This window comes from Salvelinus alpinus, chromosome 14 (assembly GCF_045679555.1).
Source record: "Salvelinus alpinus chromosome 14, SLU_Salpinus.1, whole genome shotgun sequence".
Lineage (NCBI taxonomy): Eukaryota > Metazoa > Chordata > Actinopteri > Salmoniformes > Salmonidae > Salvelinus > Salvelinus alpinus.
The window spans coordinates 18,694,627-18,713,054 of NC_092099.1; the positions used below are offsets into that span (position 1 = coordinate 18,694,627).

General features: G+C 51.6%; 1 protein-coding gene across 5 annotated transcripts in view; it reads right to left on the reverse strand.

Moving 5' to 3' along the window:
* Nucleotides 1–18,428, reverse strand: part of LOC139538548 (ras-associated and pleckstrin homology domains-containing protein 1-like) — a 187,114-nt gene that overhangs the window by 39,600 nt on the left and 129,086 nt on the right. For all 5 annotated transcript variants that reach the window (XR_011667756.1, XR_011667757.1, XM_071340710.1 and 2 more), the window contains one exon: nt 10,406–10,483. Coding sequence is in view for 3 of the 5 variants with exons in the window: in XM_071340710.1 (XP_071196811.1) it covers nt 10,406–10,483 (78 nt within the window). In the remaining 2 variants the exon portion in view is untranslated. The remainder of the gene's footprint in view (nt 1–10,405; nt 10,484–18,428) is intronic.

Here is an 18,428-nt window from a genome sequence, read left to right on the forward strand (position 1 = left end):
AGAATGTCTAGTCCACACAGACTCAGAATGTCTAGTCCGCGCAGATTCAGAATCTCTAGTCCCCACAGATTCAGAATCTCTAGTCCGCACAGATTCAGAATCTCTAGTCTGCACAGACTCAGAATCTCTAGTCCGCACAGACTCAGAATGTCTAGTCCACGCAGACTCAGAATGTCTAGTCCGCACAGATTCAGAATCTCTAGTCCACGCAGACTCAGAATCTCTAGTCTGCACAGATTCAGAATCTCTAGTCTGCACAGATTCAGAATCTCTAGTCCACGCAGACTCAGAATCTCTAGTCTGCACAGATTCAGAATCTCTAGTCTGCACAGACTCAGAATCTCTAGTCCACACAGATTCAGAATCTCTAGTCTGCACAGACTCAGAATCTCTAGTCCACACAGATTCAGAATCTCTAGTCTGCACAGATTCAGAATCTCTAGTCTGCACAGACTCAGAATCTCTAGTCCACACAGATTCAGAATCTCTAGTCTGCACAGACTCAGAATGTCTAGTCCGCGCAGACTCAGAATGTCTAGTCCGCACAGATTCAGAATCTCTAGTCCACGCAGACTCAGAATGTCTAGTCCGCGCAGATTCAGAATCTCTAGTCCACGCAGACTCAGAATGTCTAGTCCGCACAGATTCAGAATCTCTAGTCCACGCAGACTCAGAATGTCTAGTCCGCGCAGACTCAGAATGTCTAGTCCGCACAGACTCAGAATCTCTAGTCCGCACAGATTCAATCTTATTGGTACAGGGGGGTCAGCAGGTAGTGTCCTCTGTAATTATTGGGACAGGGAAGCCTGCAGGTAAAGTGTCCTCCGTAATTATTGGGACAGGGAAGCATTTGTTCTTATGGCTCTAAATTCCACAAGTATGGATCTCAAATCAAACAATGACTATGAGGTTGAAGTGCAGACTGTCAGCTTTAATTTGAGGGTATTGCTGAGGATAACTATCTTACTATCTATCTTACTATCGTACATCTTTGCACGTGTGATCTCTGCACGTGTGATCTCTGCACGTGTGATCTCTGCACGTGTGATCTCTGCACGTGTGATCTCTGCACGTGTGATCTCTGCACGTGTGATCTCTGCACGTGTGATCTCTGTTTGTATGATCTGTGTGGCTACTTGTATAGGGTCAAATCCCATGTATTTATAAAGCCCTTTTTACATCAGCAGATGTCACAAAGTGCGTAGAACTAATGTTTAAAAATGCTGTATAGAAACAACGATGAATGCAGCATGTGTTTGCTACACTCTCTGCTGTTAAACACCAGTTCTCCCAGGCAGCCATGGGATCACACCTACAGTAGCCTAGTAGACTTCTTCCTGCCAGACCTGCGGATGGCGCTACGGGATTAGTGTGGCAATCAGACTACGTTCTCTCTCAAGTGCACACCCACACGTCCCCCCACACACACTCATTCACTCACTCACAGACACTCATTCACTCACAGGTCACAGACACCCACTCATTCACTCACAGGTCACAGACACACATTCACTCACTCACTCACTCACTCACAGACACTCATTCACTCACAGACACTCATAGACACTCATTCACTCACAGGTCACACACTCACTCACAGACACACACTCATTCATTCACTCACTCACTCACAGACACACACTCATTCACTCACGGGTCACACGCTCAGAACGGTAAACAGGTTACCCAATCAATGCCTGAGCGTTTTCTTCAAGTAATTGTAAGGTCAGTCTGACAGGTGGCGAGCGCCTCTCTCCCTTCACGTCCAAGTCCCTTCCCACAGCTGGCAGGCAGGGCAGAGAGCCTCTCTCCCTTCACGTCCAAGTCCCTTCCCACAGCTGGCAGGCAGGGCAGAGAGCCTCTCTCCCTTCACGTCCAAGTCCCTTCCCACAGCTGGCAGGCAGGGCAGAGAGCCTCTCTCCCTTCACGTCCAAGTCCCTTCCCACAGCTGGCAGGCAGGGCAGAGAGCCTCTCTGCCTTCACGTCCAAGTCCCTTCCCACAGCTGGCAGGCAGGGCAGAGCAGGCCGTATTAAAGCCCAGCCGGACGTACGCTAATCCACCAGCTCAGATACGGGCTTAACTCCAAAAGGGTGATTCCATTACGATACGCAGAGTGGCATAGAGAGAAAGATCAATAAAAAGAGAGAGAGAAAGGGGGATAGGGGGACACCGGGGGGAGATGGCGAGATAGAGCTCCTGGGTCCTGCCCGTCTCAGCTGTTTAACACTGGCCTGACCCAGAAACAGAGTAGAGCTGTTTAACACTGGCCTGACCCAGAAACAGAGTAGAGCTGTTTAACACTGGCCTGACCCAGAAACAGAGTAGAGCTGTTTAACACTGGCCTGACCCAGAAACAGAGTAGAGCTGTTTAACACTGGCCTGACCCAGAAACAGAGTAGAGCTGTTTAACACTGGCCTGAACCAGAAACAGAGTAGAGCTGTTTAACACTGGCCTGACCCAGAAAGAGTAGAGCTGTTTAACACTGGTCTGACCCAGAAACAGAGTAGAGCTGTTTAACACTGGCCTGACCCAGAAACAGAGTAGAGCTGTTTAACACTGGCCTGACCCAGAAACAGAGTAGAACTGTTTAACACTGGCCTGACCCAGAAACAGAGTAGAGCTGTTTAACACTGGCCTGACCCAGAAACAGAGTAGAGCTGTTTAACACTGGCCTGACCCAGAAACAGAGTAGAGCTGTTTAACACTGGCCTGACCCAGAAACAGAGTAGAGCTGTTTAACACTGGCCTGACCCAGAAACAGAGGAAAGCTGTTTAACACCGGCCTGACCCAGAAACAGAGGAGAGCTGTTTAACACCGGCCTGGCCCAGAAACAGAGTAGAGCTGTTTAACACCGGCCTGACCCAGAAACAGAGGAGAGCTGTTTAACACCGGGCTGACCCAGAAACAGAGGAGAGCTGTTTAACACCGGGCTGACCCAGAAACAGAGTAGAGCTGTTTAACACTGGGCTGAACCAGAAACAGAGTAGAGCTGTTTAACACCGGGCTGACCCAGAAACAGAGTAGAGCTGTTTAACACCGGTCTGACCCAGAAACAGAGTAGAGCTGTTTAACACTGGCCTGACCCAGAAACAGAGTAGAGCTGTTTAACACTGGCATGACCCAGAAACAGAGTAGAACTGTTTAACACTGGCCTGACCCAGAAACAGAGTAGAGCTGTTTAACACTGGCCTGACCCAGAAACAGAGTAGAGCTGTTTAACACTGGCCTGACCCAGAAACAGAGTAGAGCTGTTTAACACTGGCCTGACCCAGAAACAGAGTAGAGCTGTTTAACACTGGCCTGACCCAGAAACAGAGGAAAGCTGTTTAACACCGGCCTGACCCAGAAACAGAGGAGAGCTGTTTAACACCGGCCTGGCCCAGAAACAGAGTAGAGCTGTTTAACACCGGCCTGACCCAGAAACAGAGGAGAGCTGTTTAACACCGGCCTGGCCCAGAAACAGAGTAGAGCTGTTTAACACCGGGCTGACCCAGAAACAGAGTAGAGCTGTTTAACACTGGCCTGACCCAGAAACAGAGTAGAGCTGTTTAACACTGGCGTGACCCAGAAACAGAGTAGAGCTGTTTAACACTGGCCTGACCCAGAAACAGAGTAGAGCTGTTTAACACTGGCCTGACCCAGAAACAGAGTAGAGCTGTTTAACACTGGCCTGACCCAGAAACAGAGTAGAGCTGTTTAACACTGGCCTGACCCAGAAACAGAGTAGAGCTGTTTAACACTGGGCTGACCCAGAAACAGAGTAGAGCTGTTTAACACTGGGCTGACCCAGAAACAGAGTAGAGCTGTTTAACACTGGCCTGACCCAGAAACAGAGTAGAGCTGTTTAACACTGGCCTGACCCAGAAACAGAGTAGAGCTGTTTAACACTGGCCTGACCCAGAAACAGAGTAGAGCTGTTTAACACTGGCCTGACCCAGAAACAGAGTAGAGCTGTTTAACACTGGCCTGACCCAGAAACAGAGTAGAGCTGTTTAACACTGGCCTGACCCAGAAACAGAGTAGAGCTGTTTAACACTGGCCTGACCCAGAAACAGAGTAGAGCTGTTTAACACTGGCCTGACCCAGAAACAGAGTAGAGCTGTTTAACACTGGCCTGACCCAGAAACAGAGTAGAGCTGTTTAACACTGGCCTGACCCAGAAACAGAGTAGAGCTGTTTAACACTGGCCTGACCCAGAAACAGAGTAGAGCTGTTTAACACTGGCCTGACCCAGAAACAGAGTAGAGCTGTTTAACACTGGCCTGACCCAGAAACAGAGTAGAGCTGTTTAACACTGGCCTGACCCAGAAACAGAGTAGAGCTGTTTAACACTGGCCTGACCCAGAAACAGAGTAGAGCTGTTTAACACTGGCCTGACCCAGAAACAGAGTAGAGCTGTTTAACACTGGCCTGACCCAGAAACAGAGTAGAGCTGTTTAACACTGGCCTGACCCAGAAACAGAGTAGAGCTGTTTAACACTGGCCTGACCCAGAAACAGAGTAGAGCTGTTTAACACTGGCCTGACCCAGAAACAGAGTAGAGCTGTTTAACACTGGGCTGACCCAGAAACAGAGTAGAGCTGTTTAACACTGGGCTGACCCAGAAACAGAGTAGAGCTGTTTAACACTGGGCTGACCCAGAAACAGAGTAGAGCTGTTTAACACTGGCCTGACCCAGAAACAGAGTAGAGCTGTTTAACACTGGCCTGACCCAGAAACAGAGTAGAGCTGTTTAACACTGGCCTGACCCAGAAACAGAGTAGAGCTGTTTAACACTGGGCTGACCCAGAAACAGAGTAGAGCTGTTTAACACTGGCCTGACCCAGAAACAGAGTAGAGCTGTTTAACACTGGCCTGACCCAGAAACAGAGTAGAGGATTTTAACACTGGCCTGCCCCAGAAACAGAGTAGAGCTGTTTAACACTGGCCTGACCCAGAAACAGAGTAGAGCTGTTTAACACCGGCCTGACCCAGAAACAGAGTAGAGCTGTTTAACACCGGCCTGACCCAGAAACAGAGTAGAGCTGTTTAACACCGGCCTGACCCAGAAACAGAGTAGAGCTGTTTAACACCGGCCTGACCCAGAAACAGAGTAGAGCTGTTTAACACCGGCCTGACCCAGAAACAGAGTGGAGCTGTTTAACACCGGCCTGACCCAGAAACAGAGTGGAGCTGTTTAACACTGGCCTGACCCAGAAACAGAGTAGAGCTGTTTAACACTGGCCTGAACCAGAAACAGAGTAGAGCTGTTTAACACTGGCCTGACCCAGAAACAGAGTAGAGCTGTTTAACACTGGCCTGACCCAGAAACAGAGTAGAGCTGTTTAACACTGGGCTGACCCAGAAACAGAGTAGAGCTGTTTAACACTGGGCTGACCCAGAAACAGAGTAGAGCTGTTTAACACTGGCCTGACCCAGAAACAGAGTAGAGCTGTTTAACACTGGCCTGACCCAGAAACAGAGTAGAGGATTTTAACACTGGCCTGCCCCAGAAACAGAGTAGAGCTGTTTAACACCGGCCTGACCCAGAAACAGAGTAGAGCTGTTTAACACCGGCCTGACCCAGAAACAGAGTAGAGCTGTTTAACACTGGGCTGACCCAGAAACAGAGTAGAGCTGTTTAACACTGGGCTGACCCAGAAACAGAGTAGAGCTGTTTAACACTGGGCTGACCCAGAAACAGAGTAGAGCTGTTTAACACTGGGCTGACCCAGAAACAGAGTAGAGCTGTTTAACACTGGCCTGAACCAGAAACAGAGTAGAGCTGTTTAACACTGGCCTGAACCAGAAACAGAGTAGAGCTGTTTAACACCGGCCTGACCCAGAAACAGAGTAGAGCTGTTTAACACTGGGCTGACCCAGAAACAGAGTAGAGCTGTTTAACACTGGGCTGACCCAGAAACAGAGTAGAGCTGTTTAACACTGGCCTGACCCAGAAACAGAGTAGAGCTGTTTAACACTGGCCTGAACCAGAAACAGAGTAGAGCTGTTTAACACTGGCCTGACCCAGAAACAGAGTAGAGCTGTTTAACACTGGCCTGAACCAGAAACAGAGTAGAGCTGTTTAACACCGGCCTGACCCAGAAACAGAGTAGAGCTGTTTAACACCGGCCTGACCCAGAAACAGAGTAGAGCTGTTTAACACCGGCCTGACCCAGAAACAGAGTAGAGCTGTTTAACACCGGCCTGACCCAGAAACAGAGTAGAGCTGTTTAACATCGGCCTGACCCAGAAACAGAGTAGAGCTGTTTAACACCGGCCTGACCCAGAAACAGAGTAGAGCTGTTTAACACCGGCCTGACCCAGAAACAGAGTAGAGCTGTTTAACACCGGCCTGACCCAGAAACAGAGTAGAGCTGTTTAACACCGGCCTGACCCAGAAACAGAGTGGAGCTGTTTAACACCGGCCTGACCCAGAAACAGAGTGGAGCTGTTTAACACCGGCCTGACCCAGAAACAGAGGGGAGCTGTTTAACACCGGCCTGACCCAGAAACAGAGGGGAGCTGTTTAACACCGGCCTGACCCAGAAACAGAGTAGAGCTGTTTAACACTGGCCTGACCCAGAAACAGAGTAGAGCTGTTTAACACCGGCCTGACCCAGAAACAGAGTAGAGCTGTTTAACACTGGGCTGACCCAGAAACAGAGTAGAGCTGTTTAACACCGGCCTGACCCAGAAACAGAGTAGAACTGTTTAACACTGGGCTGACCCAGAAACAGAGTAGAGCTGTTTAACACTGGCCTGACCCAGAAACAGAGTAGAGCTGTTTAACACTGGCCTGACCCAGAAACAGAGTAGAGCTGTTTAACACTGGGCTGACCCAGAAACAGAGTAGAGCTGTTTAACACTGGGCTGACCCAGAAACAGAGTAGAGCTGTTTAACACTGGGCTGACCCAGAAACAGAGTAGAGCTGTTTAACACTGGGCTGACCCAGAAACAGAGTAGAGCTGTTTAACACTGGGCTGACCCAGAAACAGAGTAGAGCTGTTTAACACTGGGCTGACCCAGAAACAGAGTAGAGCTGTTTAACACTGGGCTGACCCAGAAACAGAGTAGAGCTGTTTAACACTGGGCTGACCCAGAAACAGAGTAGAGCTGTTTAACACTGGCCTGACCCAGAAACAGAGTAGAGCTGTTTAACACTGGGCTGACCCAGAAACAGAGTAGAGCTGTTTAACACTGGCCTGACCCAGAAACAGAGTAGAGCTGTTTAACACTGGCCTGACCCAGAAACAGAGTAGAGCTGTTTAACACTGGCCTGACCCAGAAACAGAGTAGAGCTGTTTAACACTGGCCTGACCCAGAAACAGAGTAGAGCTGTTTAACACTGGCCTGACCCAGAAACAGAGTAGAGCTGTTTAACACTGGCCTGACCCAGAAACAGAGTAGAGCTGTTTAACACTGGCCTGACCCAGAAACAGAGTAGAGCTGTTTAACACTGGCCTGACCCAGAAACAGAGTAGAGCTGTTTAACACTGGCCTGACCCAGAAACAGAGTAGAGCTGTTTAACACTGGCCTGACCCAGAAACAGAGTAGAGCTGTTTAAAACTGGCCTGACCCAGAAACAGAGTAGAGCTGTTTAACACTGGGCTGACCCAGAAACAGAGTAGAGCTGTTTAACACTGGGCTGACCCAGAAACAGAGTAGAGCTGTTTAACACTGGGCTGACCCAGAAACAGAGTAGAGCTGTTTAACACTGGCCTGACCCAGAAACAGAGTAGAGCTGTTTAACACTGGCCTGACCCAGAAACAGAGTAGAGCTGTTTAACACTGGCCTGACCCAGAAACAGAGTAGAGCTGTTTAACACTGGCCTGACCCAGAAACAGAGTAGAGCTGTTTAACACTGGCCTGACCCAGAAACAGAGTAGAGCTGTTTAACACTGGCCTGACCCAGAAACAGAGTAGAGCTGTTTAACACTGGCCTGACCCAGAAACAGAGTAGAGCTGTTTAACACTGGCCTGACCCAGAAACAGAGTAGAGCTTTTTAACACTGGCCTGACCCAGAAACAGAGAAGAGCTGTTTAACACTGGCCTGACCCAGAAACAGAGTAGAGCTGTTTAACACTGGCCTGACCCAGAAACAGAGTAGAGCTGTTTAAAACTGGCCTGACCCAGAAACAGAGTAGAGCTGTTTAACACTGGGCTGACCCAGAAACAGAGTAGAGCTGTTTAACACTGGGCTGACCCAGAAACAGAGTAGAGCTGTTTAACACTGGCCTGACCCAGAAACAGAGTAGAGCTGTTTAACACTGGCCTGACCCAGAAACAGAGTAGAGCTGTTTAACACTGGCCTGACCCAGAAACAGAGTAGAGCTGTTTAACACTGGCCTGACCCAGAAACAGAGTAGAGCTGTTTAACACTGGCCTGACCCAGAAACAGAGTAGAGCTGTTTAACACTGGCCTGACCCAGAAACAGAGTAGAGCTGTTTAACACTGGCCTGACCCAGAAACAGAGTAGAGCTGTTTAACACTGGCCTGACCCAGAAACAGAGTAGAGCTGTTTAACACTGGCCTGACCCAGAAACAGAGTAGAGCTGTTTAACACTGGCCTGACCCAGAAACAGAGTAGAGCTGTTTAACACTGGCCTGACCCAGAAACAGAGTAGAGCTGTTTAACACTGGCCTGACCCAGAAACAGAGTAGAGCTGTTTAAAACTGGCCTGACCCAGAAACAGAGTAGAGCTGTTTAACACTGGGCTGACCCAGAAACAGAGTAGAGCTGTTTAACACTGGGCTGACCCAGAAACAGAGTAGAGCTGTTTAACACTGGGCTGACCCAGAAACAGAGTAGAGCTGTTTAACACTGGCCTGACCCAGAAACAGAGTAGAGCTGTTTAACACTGGCCTGACCCAGAAACAGAGTAGAGCTGTTTAACACTGGCCTGACCCAGAAACAGAGTAGAGCTGTTTAACACTGGCCTGACCCAGAAACAGAGTAGAGCTGTTTAACACTGGCCTGACCCAGAAACAGAGTAGAGCTGTTTAACACTGGCCTGACCCAGAAACAGAGTAGAGCTGTTTAACACTGGCCTGACCCAGAAACAGAGTAGAGCTGTTTAACACTGGCCTGACCCAGAAACAGAGTAGAGCTTTTTAACACTGGCCTGACCCAGAAACAGAGAAGAGCTGTTTAACACTGGCCTGACCCAGAAACAGAGTAGAGCTGTTTAACACTGGCCTGACCCAGAAACAGAGTAGAGCTGTTTAAAACTGGCCTGACCCAGAAACAGAGTAGAGCTGTTTAACACTGGGCTGACCCAGAAACAGAGTAGAGCTGTTTAACACTGGGCTGACCCAGAAACAGAGTAGAGCTGTTTAACACTGGCCTGACCCAGAAACAGAGTAGAGCTGTTTAACACTGGCCTGACCCAGAAACAGAGTAGAGCTGTTTAACACTGGCCTGACCCAGAAACAGAGTAGAGCTGTTTAACACTGGCCTGACCCAGAAACAGAGTAGAGCTGTTTAACACTGGCCTGACCCAGAAACAGAGTAGAGCTGTTTAACACTGGCCTGACCCAGAAACAGAGTAGAGCTGTTTAACACTGGCCTGACCCAGAAACAGAGTAGAGCTGTTTAACACTGGCCTGACCCAGAAACAGAGTAGAGCTGTTTAACACTGGCCTGACCCAGAAACAGAGTAGAGCTGTTTAACACTGGCCTGACCCAGAAACAGAGTAGAGCTGTTTAACACTGGCCTGACCCAGAAACAGAGTAGAGCTGTTTAACACTGGCCTGACCCAGAAACAGAGTAGAGCTGTTTAACACTGGCCTGACCCAGAAACAGAGTAGAGCTGTTTAACACTGGCCTGACCCAGAAACAGAGTAGAGCTGTTTAACACTGGGCTGACCCAGAAACAGAGTAGAGCTGTTTAACACTGGGCTGACCCAGAAACAGAGTAGAGCTGTTTAACACTGGCCTGACCCAGAAACAGAGTAGAGCTGTTTAACACTGGCCTGACCCAGAAACAGAGTAGAGCTGTTTAACACCGGCCTGACCCAGAAACAGAGGAGAGCTGTTTAACACCGGCCTGACCCAGAAACAGAGTAGAGCTGTTTAACACTGGCCTGACCCAGAAACAGAGTAGAGCTGTTTAACACCGGCCTGACCCAGAAACAGAGTAGACAGTCAGGAAGAGAACTCACCTGATCTCCTGTTATAGATAGTAACAGAGACAGTCAGGTAGAGAACTCACCTGATCTCCTGTTATAGATAGTAACAGAGACAGTCAGGAAGAGAACTCACCTGATCTCCTGTTATAGATAGTAACAGAGACAGTCAGGAAGAGAACTCACCTGATCTCCTGTTATAGATAGTAACAGAGACAGTCAGGAAGAGAACTCACCTGATCTCCTGTTATAGATAGTAACAGAGGAGTCAGACAGGAAGAGAACTCACCTTTTTAACTTGGGCCTCCTTGATCTTCTCCAGAGCCACACGGATCTTCTCTGCCTTGGTCTTGGCAGCCTGTTCTTCCTACAGAAACACACACACAAACACACATTAATACACAGACAAACAACAACACAGGTGTACACAGGGAACAGCAGCGCTACAGGAGAGTACAGTCTTGAGGTACTTTTGACAACAATCCTGCCCGTCCTCCTCCCCCTTTCTCCTCCTCCTGTCCCCCTTGTCTAGAGTGGTGGGACGCCCCCCCACCTCCATCCTGTGGGAACCCCCCCCCCCCCACCCTCCCCCTTTCTCCTCCTCCTGTTCCCCTTGTCTAGAGTGGTGGCAACCCCCCCCACCTCCATCCTCCCCCTTTCTCCTCCTCCTGTTCCCCTTGTCTAGAGTGGTGGCAACCCCCCCCACCTCCATCCTCCCCCTTTCTCCTCCTCCAGTCCCCCTTGTCTAGAGTGGTGGCAACCCCCCTCACCTCCATCCTCCACCTCCATCCCCCCCTTTTTCTCCTCCTCCTGTCCCCCTTGTCTAGAGTGGTGGCAACCCCCCTCACCTCCATCCCCCCCCCCCACCTCCATCCTCCCCCTTTCTCCTCCATCCTCCCCCTTTCTCCTCCCCCCCTTGTCTAGAGTGGTGGGAACCCCCCCCACCTCCCCCTTTCTCCTCCTCCTGTCCCCCTTGTCTAGAGTGGTGGGACGCCCCCCCACCTCCATCCTCACTCCACCGCTGCTCTCTCACATACCTGGGTTCTCCAGCAAGACGCCATTCTCACTCTAAAAACAGACAGTTTTTCTGCGTTCCTTTACGGAAGAATAAAAACATATATTTCAAGTTTTCTAGAAGGTAGAGAACAGAAGTGAGTGTTCGGGTAAAAAATAATAATAATCTGTCTCGTTGTTGTCAGAACAATGCCTTGTCTATCAGAGATGTCTGCTGTTATAATCCTCCCGTTGTTTCATACTCGGCCAGATTAGCATTTTGGATTGAAAGCTACATTTTGAACCAATTGTGTCCACAGTAGATTACGGGATCTGTATTCTCCGTCAGAAGAATATCACAGGAAGTGAAGTCGCAAATGAATGTGTAGCAGCACTACTTTTAGGTCCAAAGCAGCCAGGATATCTCACAGTAAAAAAAAATAATAAAGTCCCGTAGTTAATAAACCAATCCTGTTAGTCTCTTCCTGTCCAGTAGTTAATCAACCAATCCTGTTAGTCTCTTCCTGTCCCGTAGTTAATCAACCAATCCTGTTAGTCTCTTCCTGTCCCGTAGTTAATCAACCAATCCTGTTAGTCTCTTCCTGTCCAGTAGTTAATCAACCAATCCTGTTAGTCTCTTCCTGTCCCGTAGTTAATCAACCAATCCTGTTAGTCTCTTCCTGTCCCGTAGTTAATCAACCAATCCTGTTAGTCTCTTCCTGTCCCGTAGTTAATCAACCAATCCTGTTATTCTCTTCCTGTCCAGTAGTTAATCAACCAATCCTGTTAGTCTCTTCCTGTCCCGTAGTTAATCAACCAATCCCGTTAGTCTCTTCCTGTCCTTTTACTGCCAGATGAGGAGCTTCCAATCACAGACATCGATAAGACGAGTAAGAAGACGGATCATCTGAATCTATTCCAAGCCGGTTGAAAACAAAACGGCCCGGTGTTGGGGACAGCCCACTCAGACAAGCACCTCGTCAGAGAGTCCTGACAGGAACGGAGAACGGGAGAGGATCTGACATGGAGGGAGGGAGGAGGGGCTGGCTGTACCAACACATACACACACACACACACACACACACACACAGACGGTTACCCCTCTCTCTCCATCAGAACACGTGGAATCAGACTATAATCCCTGACAGTATTGTCCTCACTCTGGCTGACTGGCTGCAGGGTACACTCACTCAGTCTACTTAAACCAATCAGACTCCAGCTCTGGCACATCCGCATGCTACCATTTAACCAAGGGGATTCTGGTGGTGTCACCCTTTAACCAAGGGGATTCTGGTGGTGTCACCCTTTAACCAATGGGATTCCGGTGGTGTCACCCTTTAACCAAGGGGATTCCGGTGGTGTCACCCTTTAACCAAGGGGATTCCGGTGGTGTCACCCTTTAACCAAGGGGATTCCGGTGGTGTCACCCTTTAACCAAAGGAATTCTGGTGGTGTCACCCTTTAACCAAGGGGATCCTGGTGGTGTCACCCTTTAACCAAGGGGATCCTGGTGGTGTCACCCTTTAACCAAGGGGATTCTGGTGGAGTCATCCTTTAACCAAGGGGATTCTGGCGGTGTCACCCTTTAACCAAGGGGATTCTGGCGGTGTCACCCTTTAACCAAGGGGATTCTGGCGGTGTCACCCTTTAACCAAGGGGATTCTGGCGGTGTCACCCTTTAACCAAGGGGATTCTGGCGGTGTCACCCTTTAACCAAGGGGATTCTGGCGGTGTCACCCTTTAACCAATGGGATTCCGGTGGTGTCACCCTTTAACCAAGGGGATTCCGGTGGTGTCACCCTTTAACCAAGGGGATTCCGGTGGTGTCACCCTTTAACCAAGGGGATTCCGGTGGTGTCACCCTTTAACCAAAGGAATTCTGGTGGTGTCACCCTTTAACCAAGGGGATCCTGGTGGTGTCACCCTTTAACCAAGGGGATCCTGGTGGTGTCACCCTTTAACCAAGGGGATTCTGGTGGAGTCATCCTTTAACCAAGGGGATTCTGGCGGTGTCACCCTTTAACCAAGGGGATTCTGGCGGTGTCACCCTTTAACCAAGGGGATTCTGGCGGTGTCACCCTTTAACCAAGGGGATTCTGGCGGTGTCACCCTTTAACCAAGGGGATTCTGGCGGTTTCACCCTTTAACCAAGGGGATTCTGGTGGTGTCACCCTTTAACCAAGGGGATAGTGGTGGATTCACCCTTTAACCAAGGGGATTCTGGTGGTTTTAACAATGCCATTTTATAGCTGAGTGAGGGGACGGGTGGAGTGTAGGTGAAGGGGGGAAGGATGGGTGGAAGGTAGGGGAGGATGGGCGGAAGGGGGGAGGTTGGGTGGAGAGTAGGGGTGAGGATGGGTGGAAGGGGGGTGAGGATGGGTGGAAGGTAGGGGAGGATGGGTGGAAGGGGGGGAGGTTGGGTGGAGAGTAGGGGAGGATGGGTGGAAGGTAGGGGAGGATGGGTGGAAGGGGGGTGAGGATGGGTGGAAGGTAGGGGAGGATGGGTGGAAGGGGGGGAGGTTGGGTGGAGAGTAGGGGAGGATGGGTGGAAGGGAGTGGGGGTGGGTGGAAGGTAGGGGAGGATGGGTGGAAGGGGGAGGTTGGGTGGAGAGTAGGGGAGGATGGGTGGAAGGTAGGGGAGGATGGGTGGAAGGGGAGGATGGGCGGAAGGGGGGGAGGTTGGGTGGAGAGTAGGGGAGGATGGGTGGAAGGGGGGTGAGGATGGGTGGAAGGTAGGGGAGGATGGGTGGAAGGGGGGGAGGTTGGGTGGAGAGTAGGGGAGGATGGGTTGAAGGTAGGGGAGGATGGGTGGAAGGGGGGGAGGTTGGGTGGAGAGTAGGGGAGGATGGGTTGAAGGTAGGGGAGGATGGGTGGAAGGGGGGTGAGGATGGGTGGAAGGTAGGGGAGGATGGGTGGAAGGGGGGAGGTTGGGTGGAGAGTAGGGGAGGATGGGTGGAAGGTAGGGGAGGATGGGTGGAAGGTAGGGGAGGATGGGTGGAAGGGGGGTGAAGATGGGTGGAGAGTAGGGGAGGATGGGTGGAAGGGGGGTGAGGATGGGTGGAAGGTAGGGGAGGATGGGTGGAAGGGGGGAGGTTGGGTGGAGAGTAGGGGAGGATGGGTGGAAGGGGGGTGAGGATGGGTGGAAGGGGGGAGGTTGGGTGGAGAGTAGGGGAGGATGGGTGGAAGGGGGGTGAGGATGGGTGGAAGGTAGGGGAGGATGGGTGGAAGGGGGGAGGTTAGGTGGAGAGTAGGGGAGGATGGGTGGAAGGTAGGGGAGGATGGGTGGAAGGGGGGTGAGGATGGGTGGAGAGTAGGGGAGGATGGGTGGAAGGGGGGTGAGGATGGGTGGAAGGGGGAGGTTGGGTGGAGAGTAGGGGAGGATGGGTGGAAGGGGGGTGAGGATGGGTGGAAGGTAGGGGAGGATGGGTGGAAGGGGGGAGGTTGGGTGGAGAGTAGGGGAGGATGGGTGGAAGGTAGGAGAGGATGGATGGAGAGTAGGGGAGGATGGATGGAAAGTAGGGGAGGATGGGTGGAGAGTAGGGGAGGATGGGTGGAGAGTAGGGGAGGATGGGTGGAGAGTAGGGGAGGATGGATGGAGAGTAGGGGAGGATGGGTGGAGAGTAGGGGAGGATGGGTGGAGGGGGGAGGTTAGGTGGAGAGTAGGGGAGGATGGGTGGAAGGTAAGGGAGGGTGGGTGGAAGGTAGGGGAGGATGGGTGGAGAGTAGGGGAGGATGGGTGGAGGGGGGAGGTTAGGTGGAGAGTAGGGGAGGATGGGTGGAAGGTAAGGGAGGATGGGTGGAAGGTAGGGGAGGATGGGTGGAGAGTAGGGGAGGATGGGTGGAGGGGGGAGGTTAGGTGGAGAGTAGGGGAGGATGGGTGGAAGGTAAGGGAGGATGGGTGGAAGGTAGGGGAGGATGGGTGGAGAGTAGGGGAGGATGGGTGGAGGGGGGAGGTTAGGTGGAGAGTAGGGGAGGATAGGTGGAGAGTAGGGGAGGATGGGTGGAAGGTAAGGGAGGATGGGTGGAGAGTAGGGGAGGATGGGTGGAAGGTAAGGGAGGATGGGTGGAGAGTAGGGGAGGATGGGTGGAGAGTAGGGGAGGATGGGTGGAAGGTAGGGGAGGATGGGTGGAAGGTAGGGGAGGATGGGTGGAAGGTAGGGGAGGATGGGTGGAGGGTAGGGGAGGATGGGTGGAAGGTAGGGGAGGATGGGTGGAGAGTAGGGGAGGATGGGTGGAAGGGGGAGGTTAGGTGGAGAGTAGGGGAGGATGGGTGGAAGGTAGGGGAGGATGGGTGGAGAGTAGGGGAGGATGGGTGGAAGGTAGGGGAGGATGGGTGGAGAGTAGGGGAGGATGGGTGGAGAGTAGGGGAGGATGGGTGGAAGGTAGGGGAGGATGGGTGGAAGGTAGGGGAGGATGGGTGGAAGGTAGGGGAGGATGGGTGGAAGGTAGGGGAGGATGGGTGGAAGGTAGGGGAGGATGGGTGGAGAGTAGGGGAGGATGGGTGGAGAGTAGGGGAGGATGGGTGGAAGGTAGGGAAGGATGGGTGGAGTGTCAGGGAGGATGGGTGGAAGGTAGGGGAGGATGGGAGGGGTGTCGGGGAGGATGGGTGGAAGGCAGGGGAGGGGGGAGGATGGAGGGGAGAGAATTAAGGCCCAAGCCTCTTACCAGCAGCACCCCCTCCCCCCCACACACCCTCATTATGCATGGCTGCCCTAGCAACTGCGGCATTAATAGAAACATAAATAGGGGGGGTGACAGGAAGATCTTCCTATGAGAGGGGATTCCATGTGATTTATCACATCAGACACACTGAGCGTGACGAGGGACCGTCACAACATTAAATGGTGTCAGTCTGTCAGACGACTACGCCTCATGATACCGTAGACAGTTCTCCAACCTATTTACTGTAATCCTACATTGTGTTGATTCCACAGGGACCAAAACCTTATTTTTTTGCTATTCTGGCTAAATAAAAATCTCAATTCCTTTTTGAAGTTGTCCTTTTCCCGTTACTATCTGGGTTGCTGTAGCAACACTGTAAAAACACCGTAGTAACGTGTTGTACTGCCTCACGACGCAGAGGAGAAGAGGGACATATTTAACAGGGCTGAATAGAGACTGTCGGCTGCTGTTACTCAGTGAGGTTATCACTGACATGGTGGAGCTCTGAGGCAGGATACATACACAGCATCACAGGGCTGGTCACGTACGGTACCCTTCTCTGGATCCATGAACTGCTGCTCATAAAACGCTGAGCTGCTGAGCTTCTCAGAGACGTGAATTATTCATATAAAAATAAATAGAACAAAACAACGACCTTGGAGCGAGAGAGGGAGCGAGAGAGGGAGCGAGAGAGGGAACGAAAGAGGGAGCGAGAGAGGGAGCGAGAGAGGGAGCGAGAGAGGGAGCGAGAGAGGGAGCGAGAGAGGGAGCGAGAGAGGGAACGAAAGAGGGAGCGAGAGAGGGAGCGAGAGAGGGAGCGAGAGAGGGAGCGAGAGAGGGAGCGAGCGAGACGGTTCTGTAGGCAGAAGAGGGGGTGGGGGGGGGGGGGGGCAGCAGGTGCTAGTCCTGTGGTATTTAGGGAAATAAATGTCAGAGCCATGCTGACCTGTTGTTTGGAGCGATTACAAAAAATCACCACAGCTTTTCAGAGATGACTGAGGTGGAGAGAGGAAGGGAACGAGGGAGGGAGGAAACGAGGGAGGGGGAGGGAGGGAGAGAGGGAGGGAGAGGGAGGAAACGAGTGAGAAAACAAGGGAGGAAACGAGGGAGGGAGAGAGGGAGGGAGCGAGAGAGGGAGAGAGGGAGGAAACGAGGGAGGGAGCGAGAGAGGGAGGAAACGAGGGAGGGAACGAGGGAGGAGACGAGGGAGGGGAGAGGGAGGAAACGAGGGAGGGAACGAGGGAGGGAACGAGGGAGGGTACGAGGGAGGGAACGAGGGAGGGAACGAGGGAGGGAACGAGGGAGGGGAAGAGAGAGGGAACGAGGGAGGAAACGAGGGAGGAAACGAGAGAGGGAGCGAGAGAGGGGCGAGAGAGGGAGGGAGCGAGGGAGGGGGCGAGAGAGGGAGGGAGCGAGGGAGGGAGAGGGAGGAAATGAGTGAGAGAAAAAGATGGTGATTAATGGAAAAGCTCCAAAATACTCTGTATTCTCAGGTGCTTCATTACAGTATAGAGAAACTAGCCATTTAAATCGTTAATAATTAATTCAGGAGTAAACTAAACAATCCCACTGTTTATGCATTAGAATGGCTCTGATGGATGTGTAATACTGTATTAAATCAAAAAAATACTTTTTTCAGGAGAATAAATCAAATTTGTTGTCATATCAAACAATAGTATATTCCAAGTGCCACCTGCAGGTAGCTCCCAAAGTAAAGGAAACACCAACAAACAGTGTCTTAACAGGACGCTGGGGGCACCACGAGCCAGAACGGCTTCAACGCTCCTTGACATAGATTATACAAGTGTCTGGACCTCTATTGGAGTGACACCATTATTCCATGACAAATTCCTTCATTTTGTGTTTTGTTGACGGTGGGTGGAAAACGATTTCTCAGGCGCCACTCCAGAATGTCCCGTTCAGCTGGGTTTCAGATCTGGTGACAGAGATGGTCGTGGTATATGGGTTTCTGGTGACAGAGATGGTCGTGGTATATGGGTTTCTGGTGACAGAGATGGTCGTGGTATATGGGTTTCTGGTGACAGAGATGGTCGTGGTATATGGGTTTCTGGTGACAGAGATGGTCGTGGTATATGGGTTTCTGGTGACAGAGATGGTCGTGGTATATGGGTTTCTGGTGACAGAGATGGTCGTGGTATATGGGTTTCTGGTGACAGACGGCCACATGGCATACGGTTAACCCTCAGGGGTTAAGAGGGAACGAGAGAGGGAGCGAGAGAGGGAGCGAGAGAGAGGGAGCGAGAGAGAGGGAGCGAGAGAGAGGGATTATCAGGGGTTAAGAGGGAACGAGAGAGGGAGCGAGAGAGGGAGCGAGAGAGGGAGCGAGAGAGAGGGAGCGAGAGAGAGGGTGCGAGAGAGGGAGCGAGAGAGGGAACGAGAAAGGGAACGAGAGAGAGGGAACGAGAGAGAGGGAACGAGAGAGAGGGAACGAGAGAGAGGGAACGAGAGAGGGAACGAGAGAGAGGGAACGAGAGAGGGAGCGAGAGAGGGAGAGAGAGAGGGAGAGAGAGAGGGAGCGAGAGAGGGAGCGAGAGAGGGAGCGAGAGAGGGAACGAGAGAGGGAGCAAGAGAGAGGGAGAGAGAGAGGGAGCGAGAGAGAGAGGGAGCGAGAGAGAGAGGGAGCGAGAGAGAGAGGG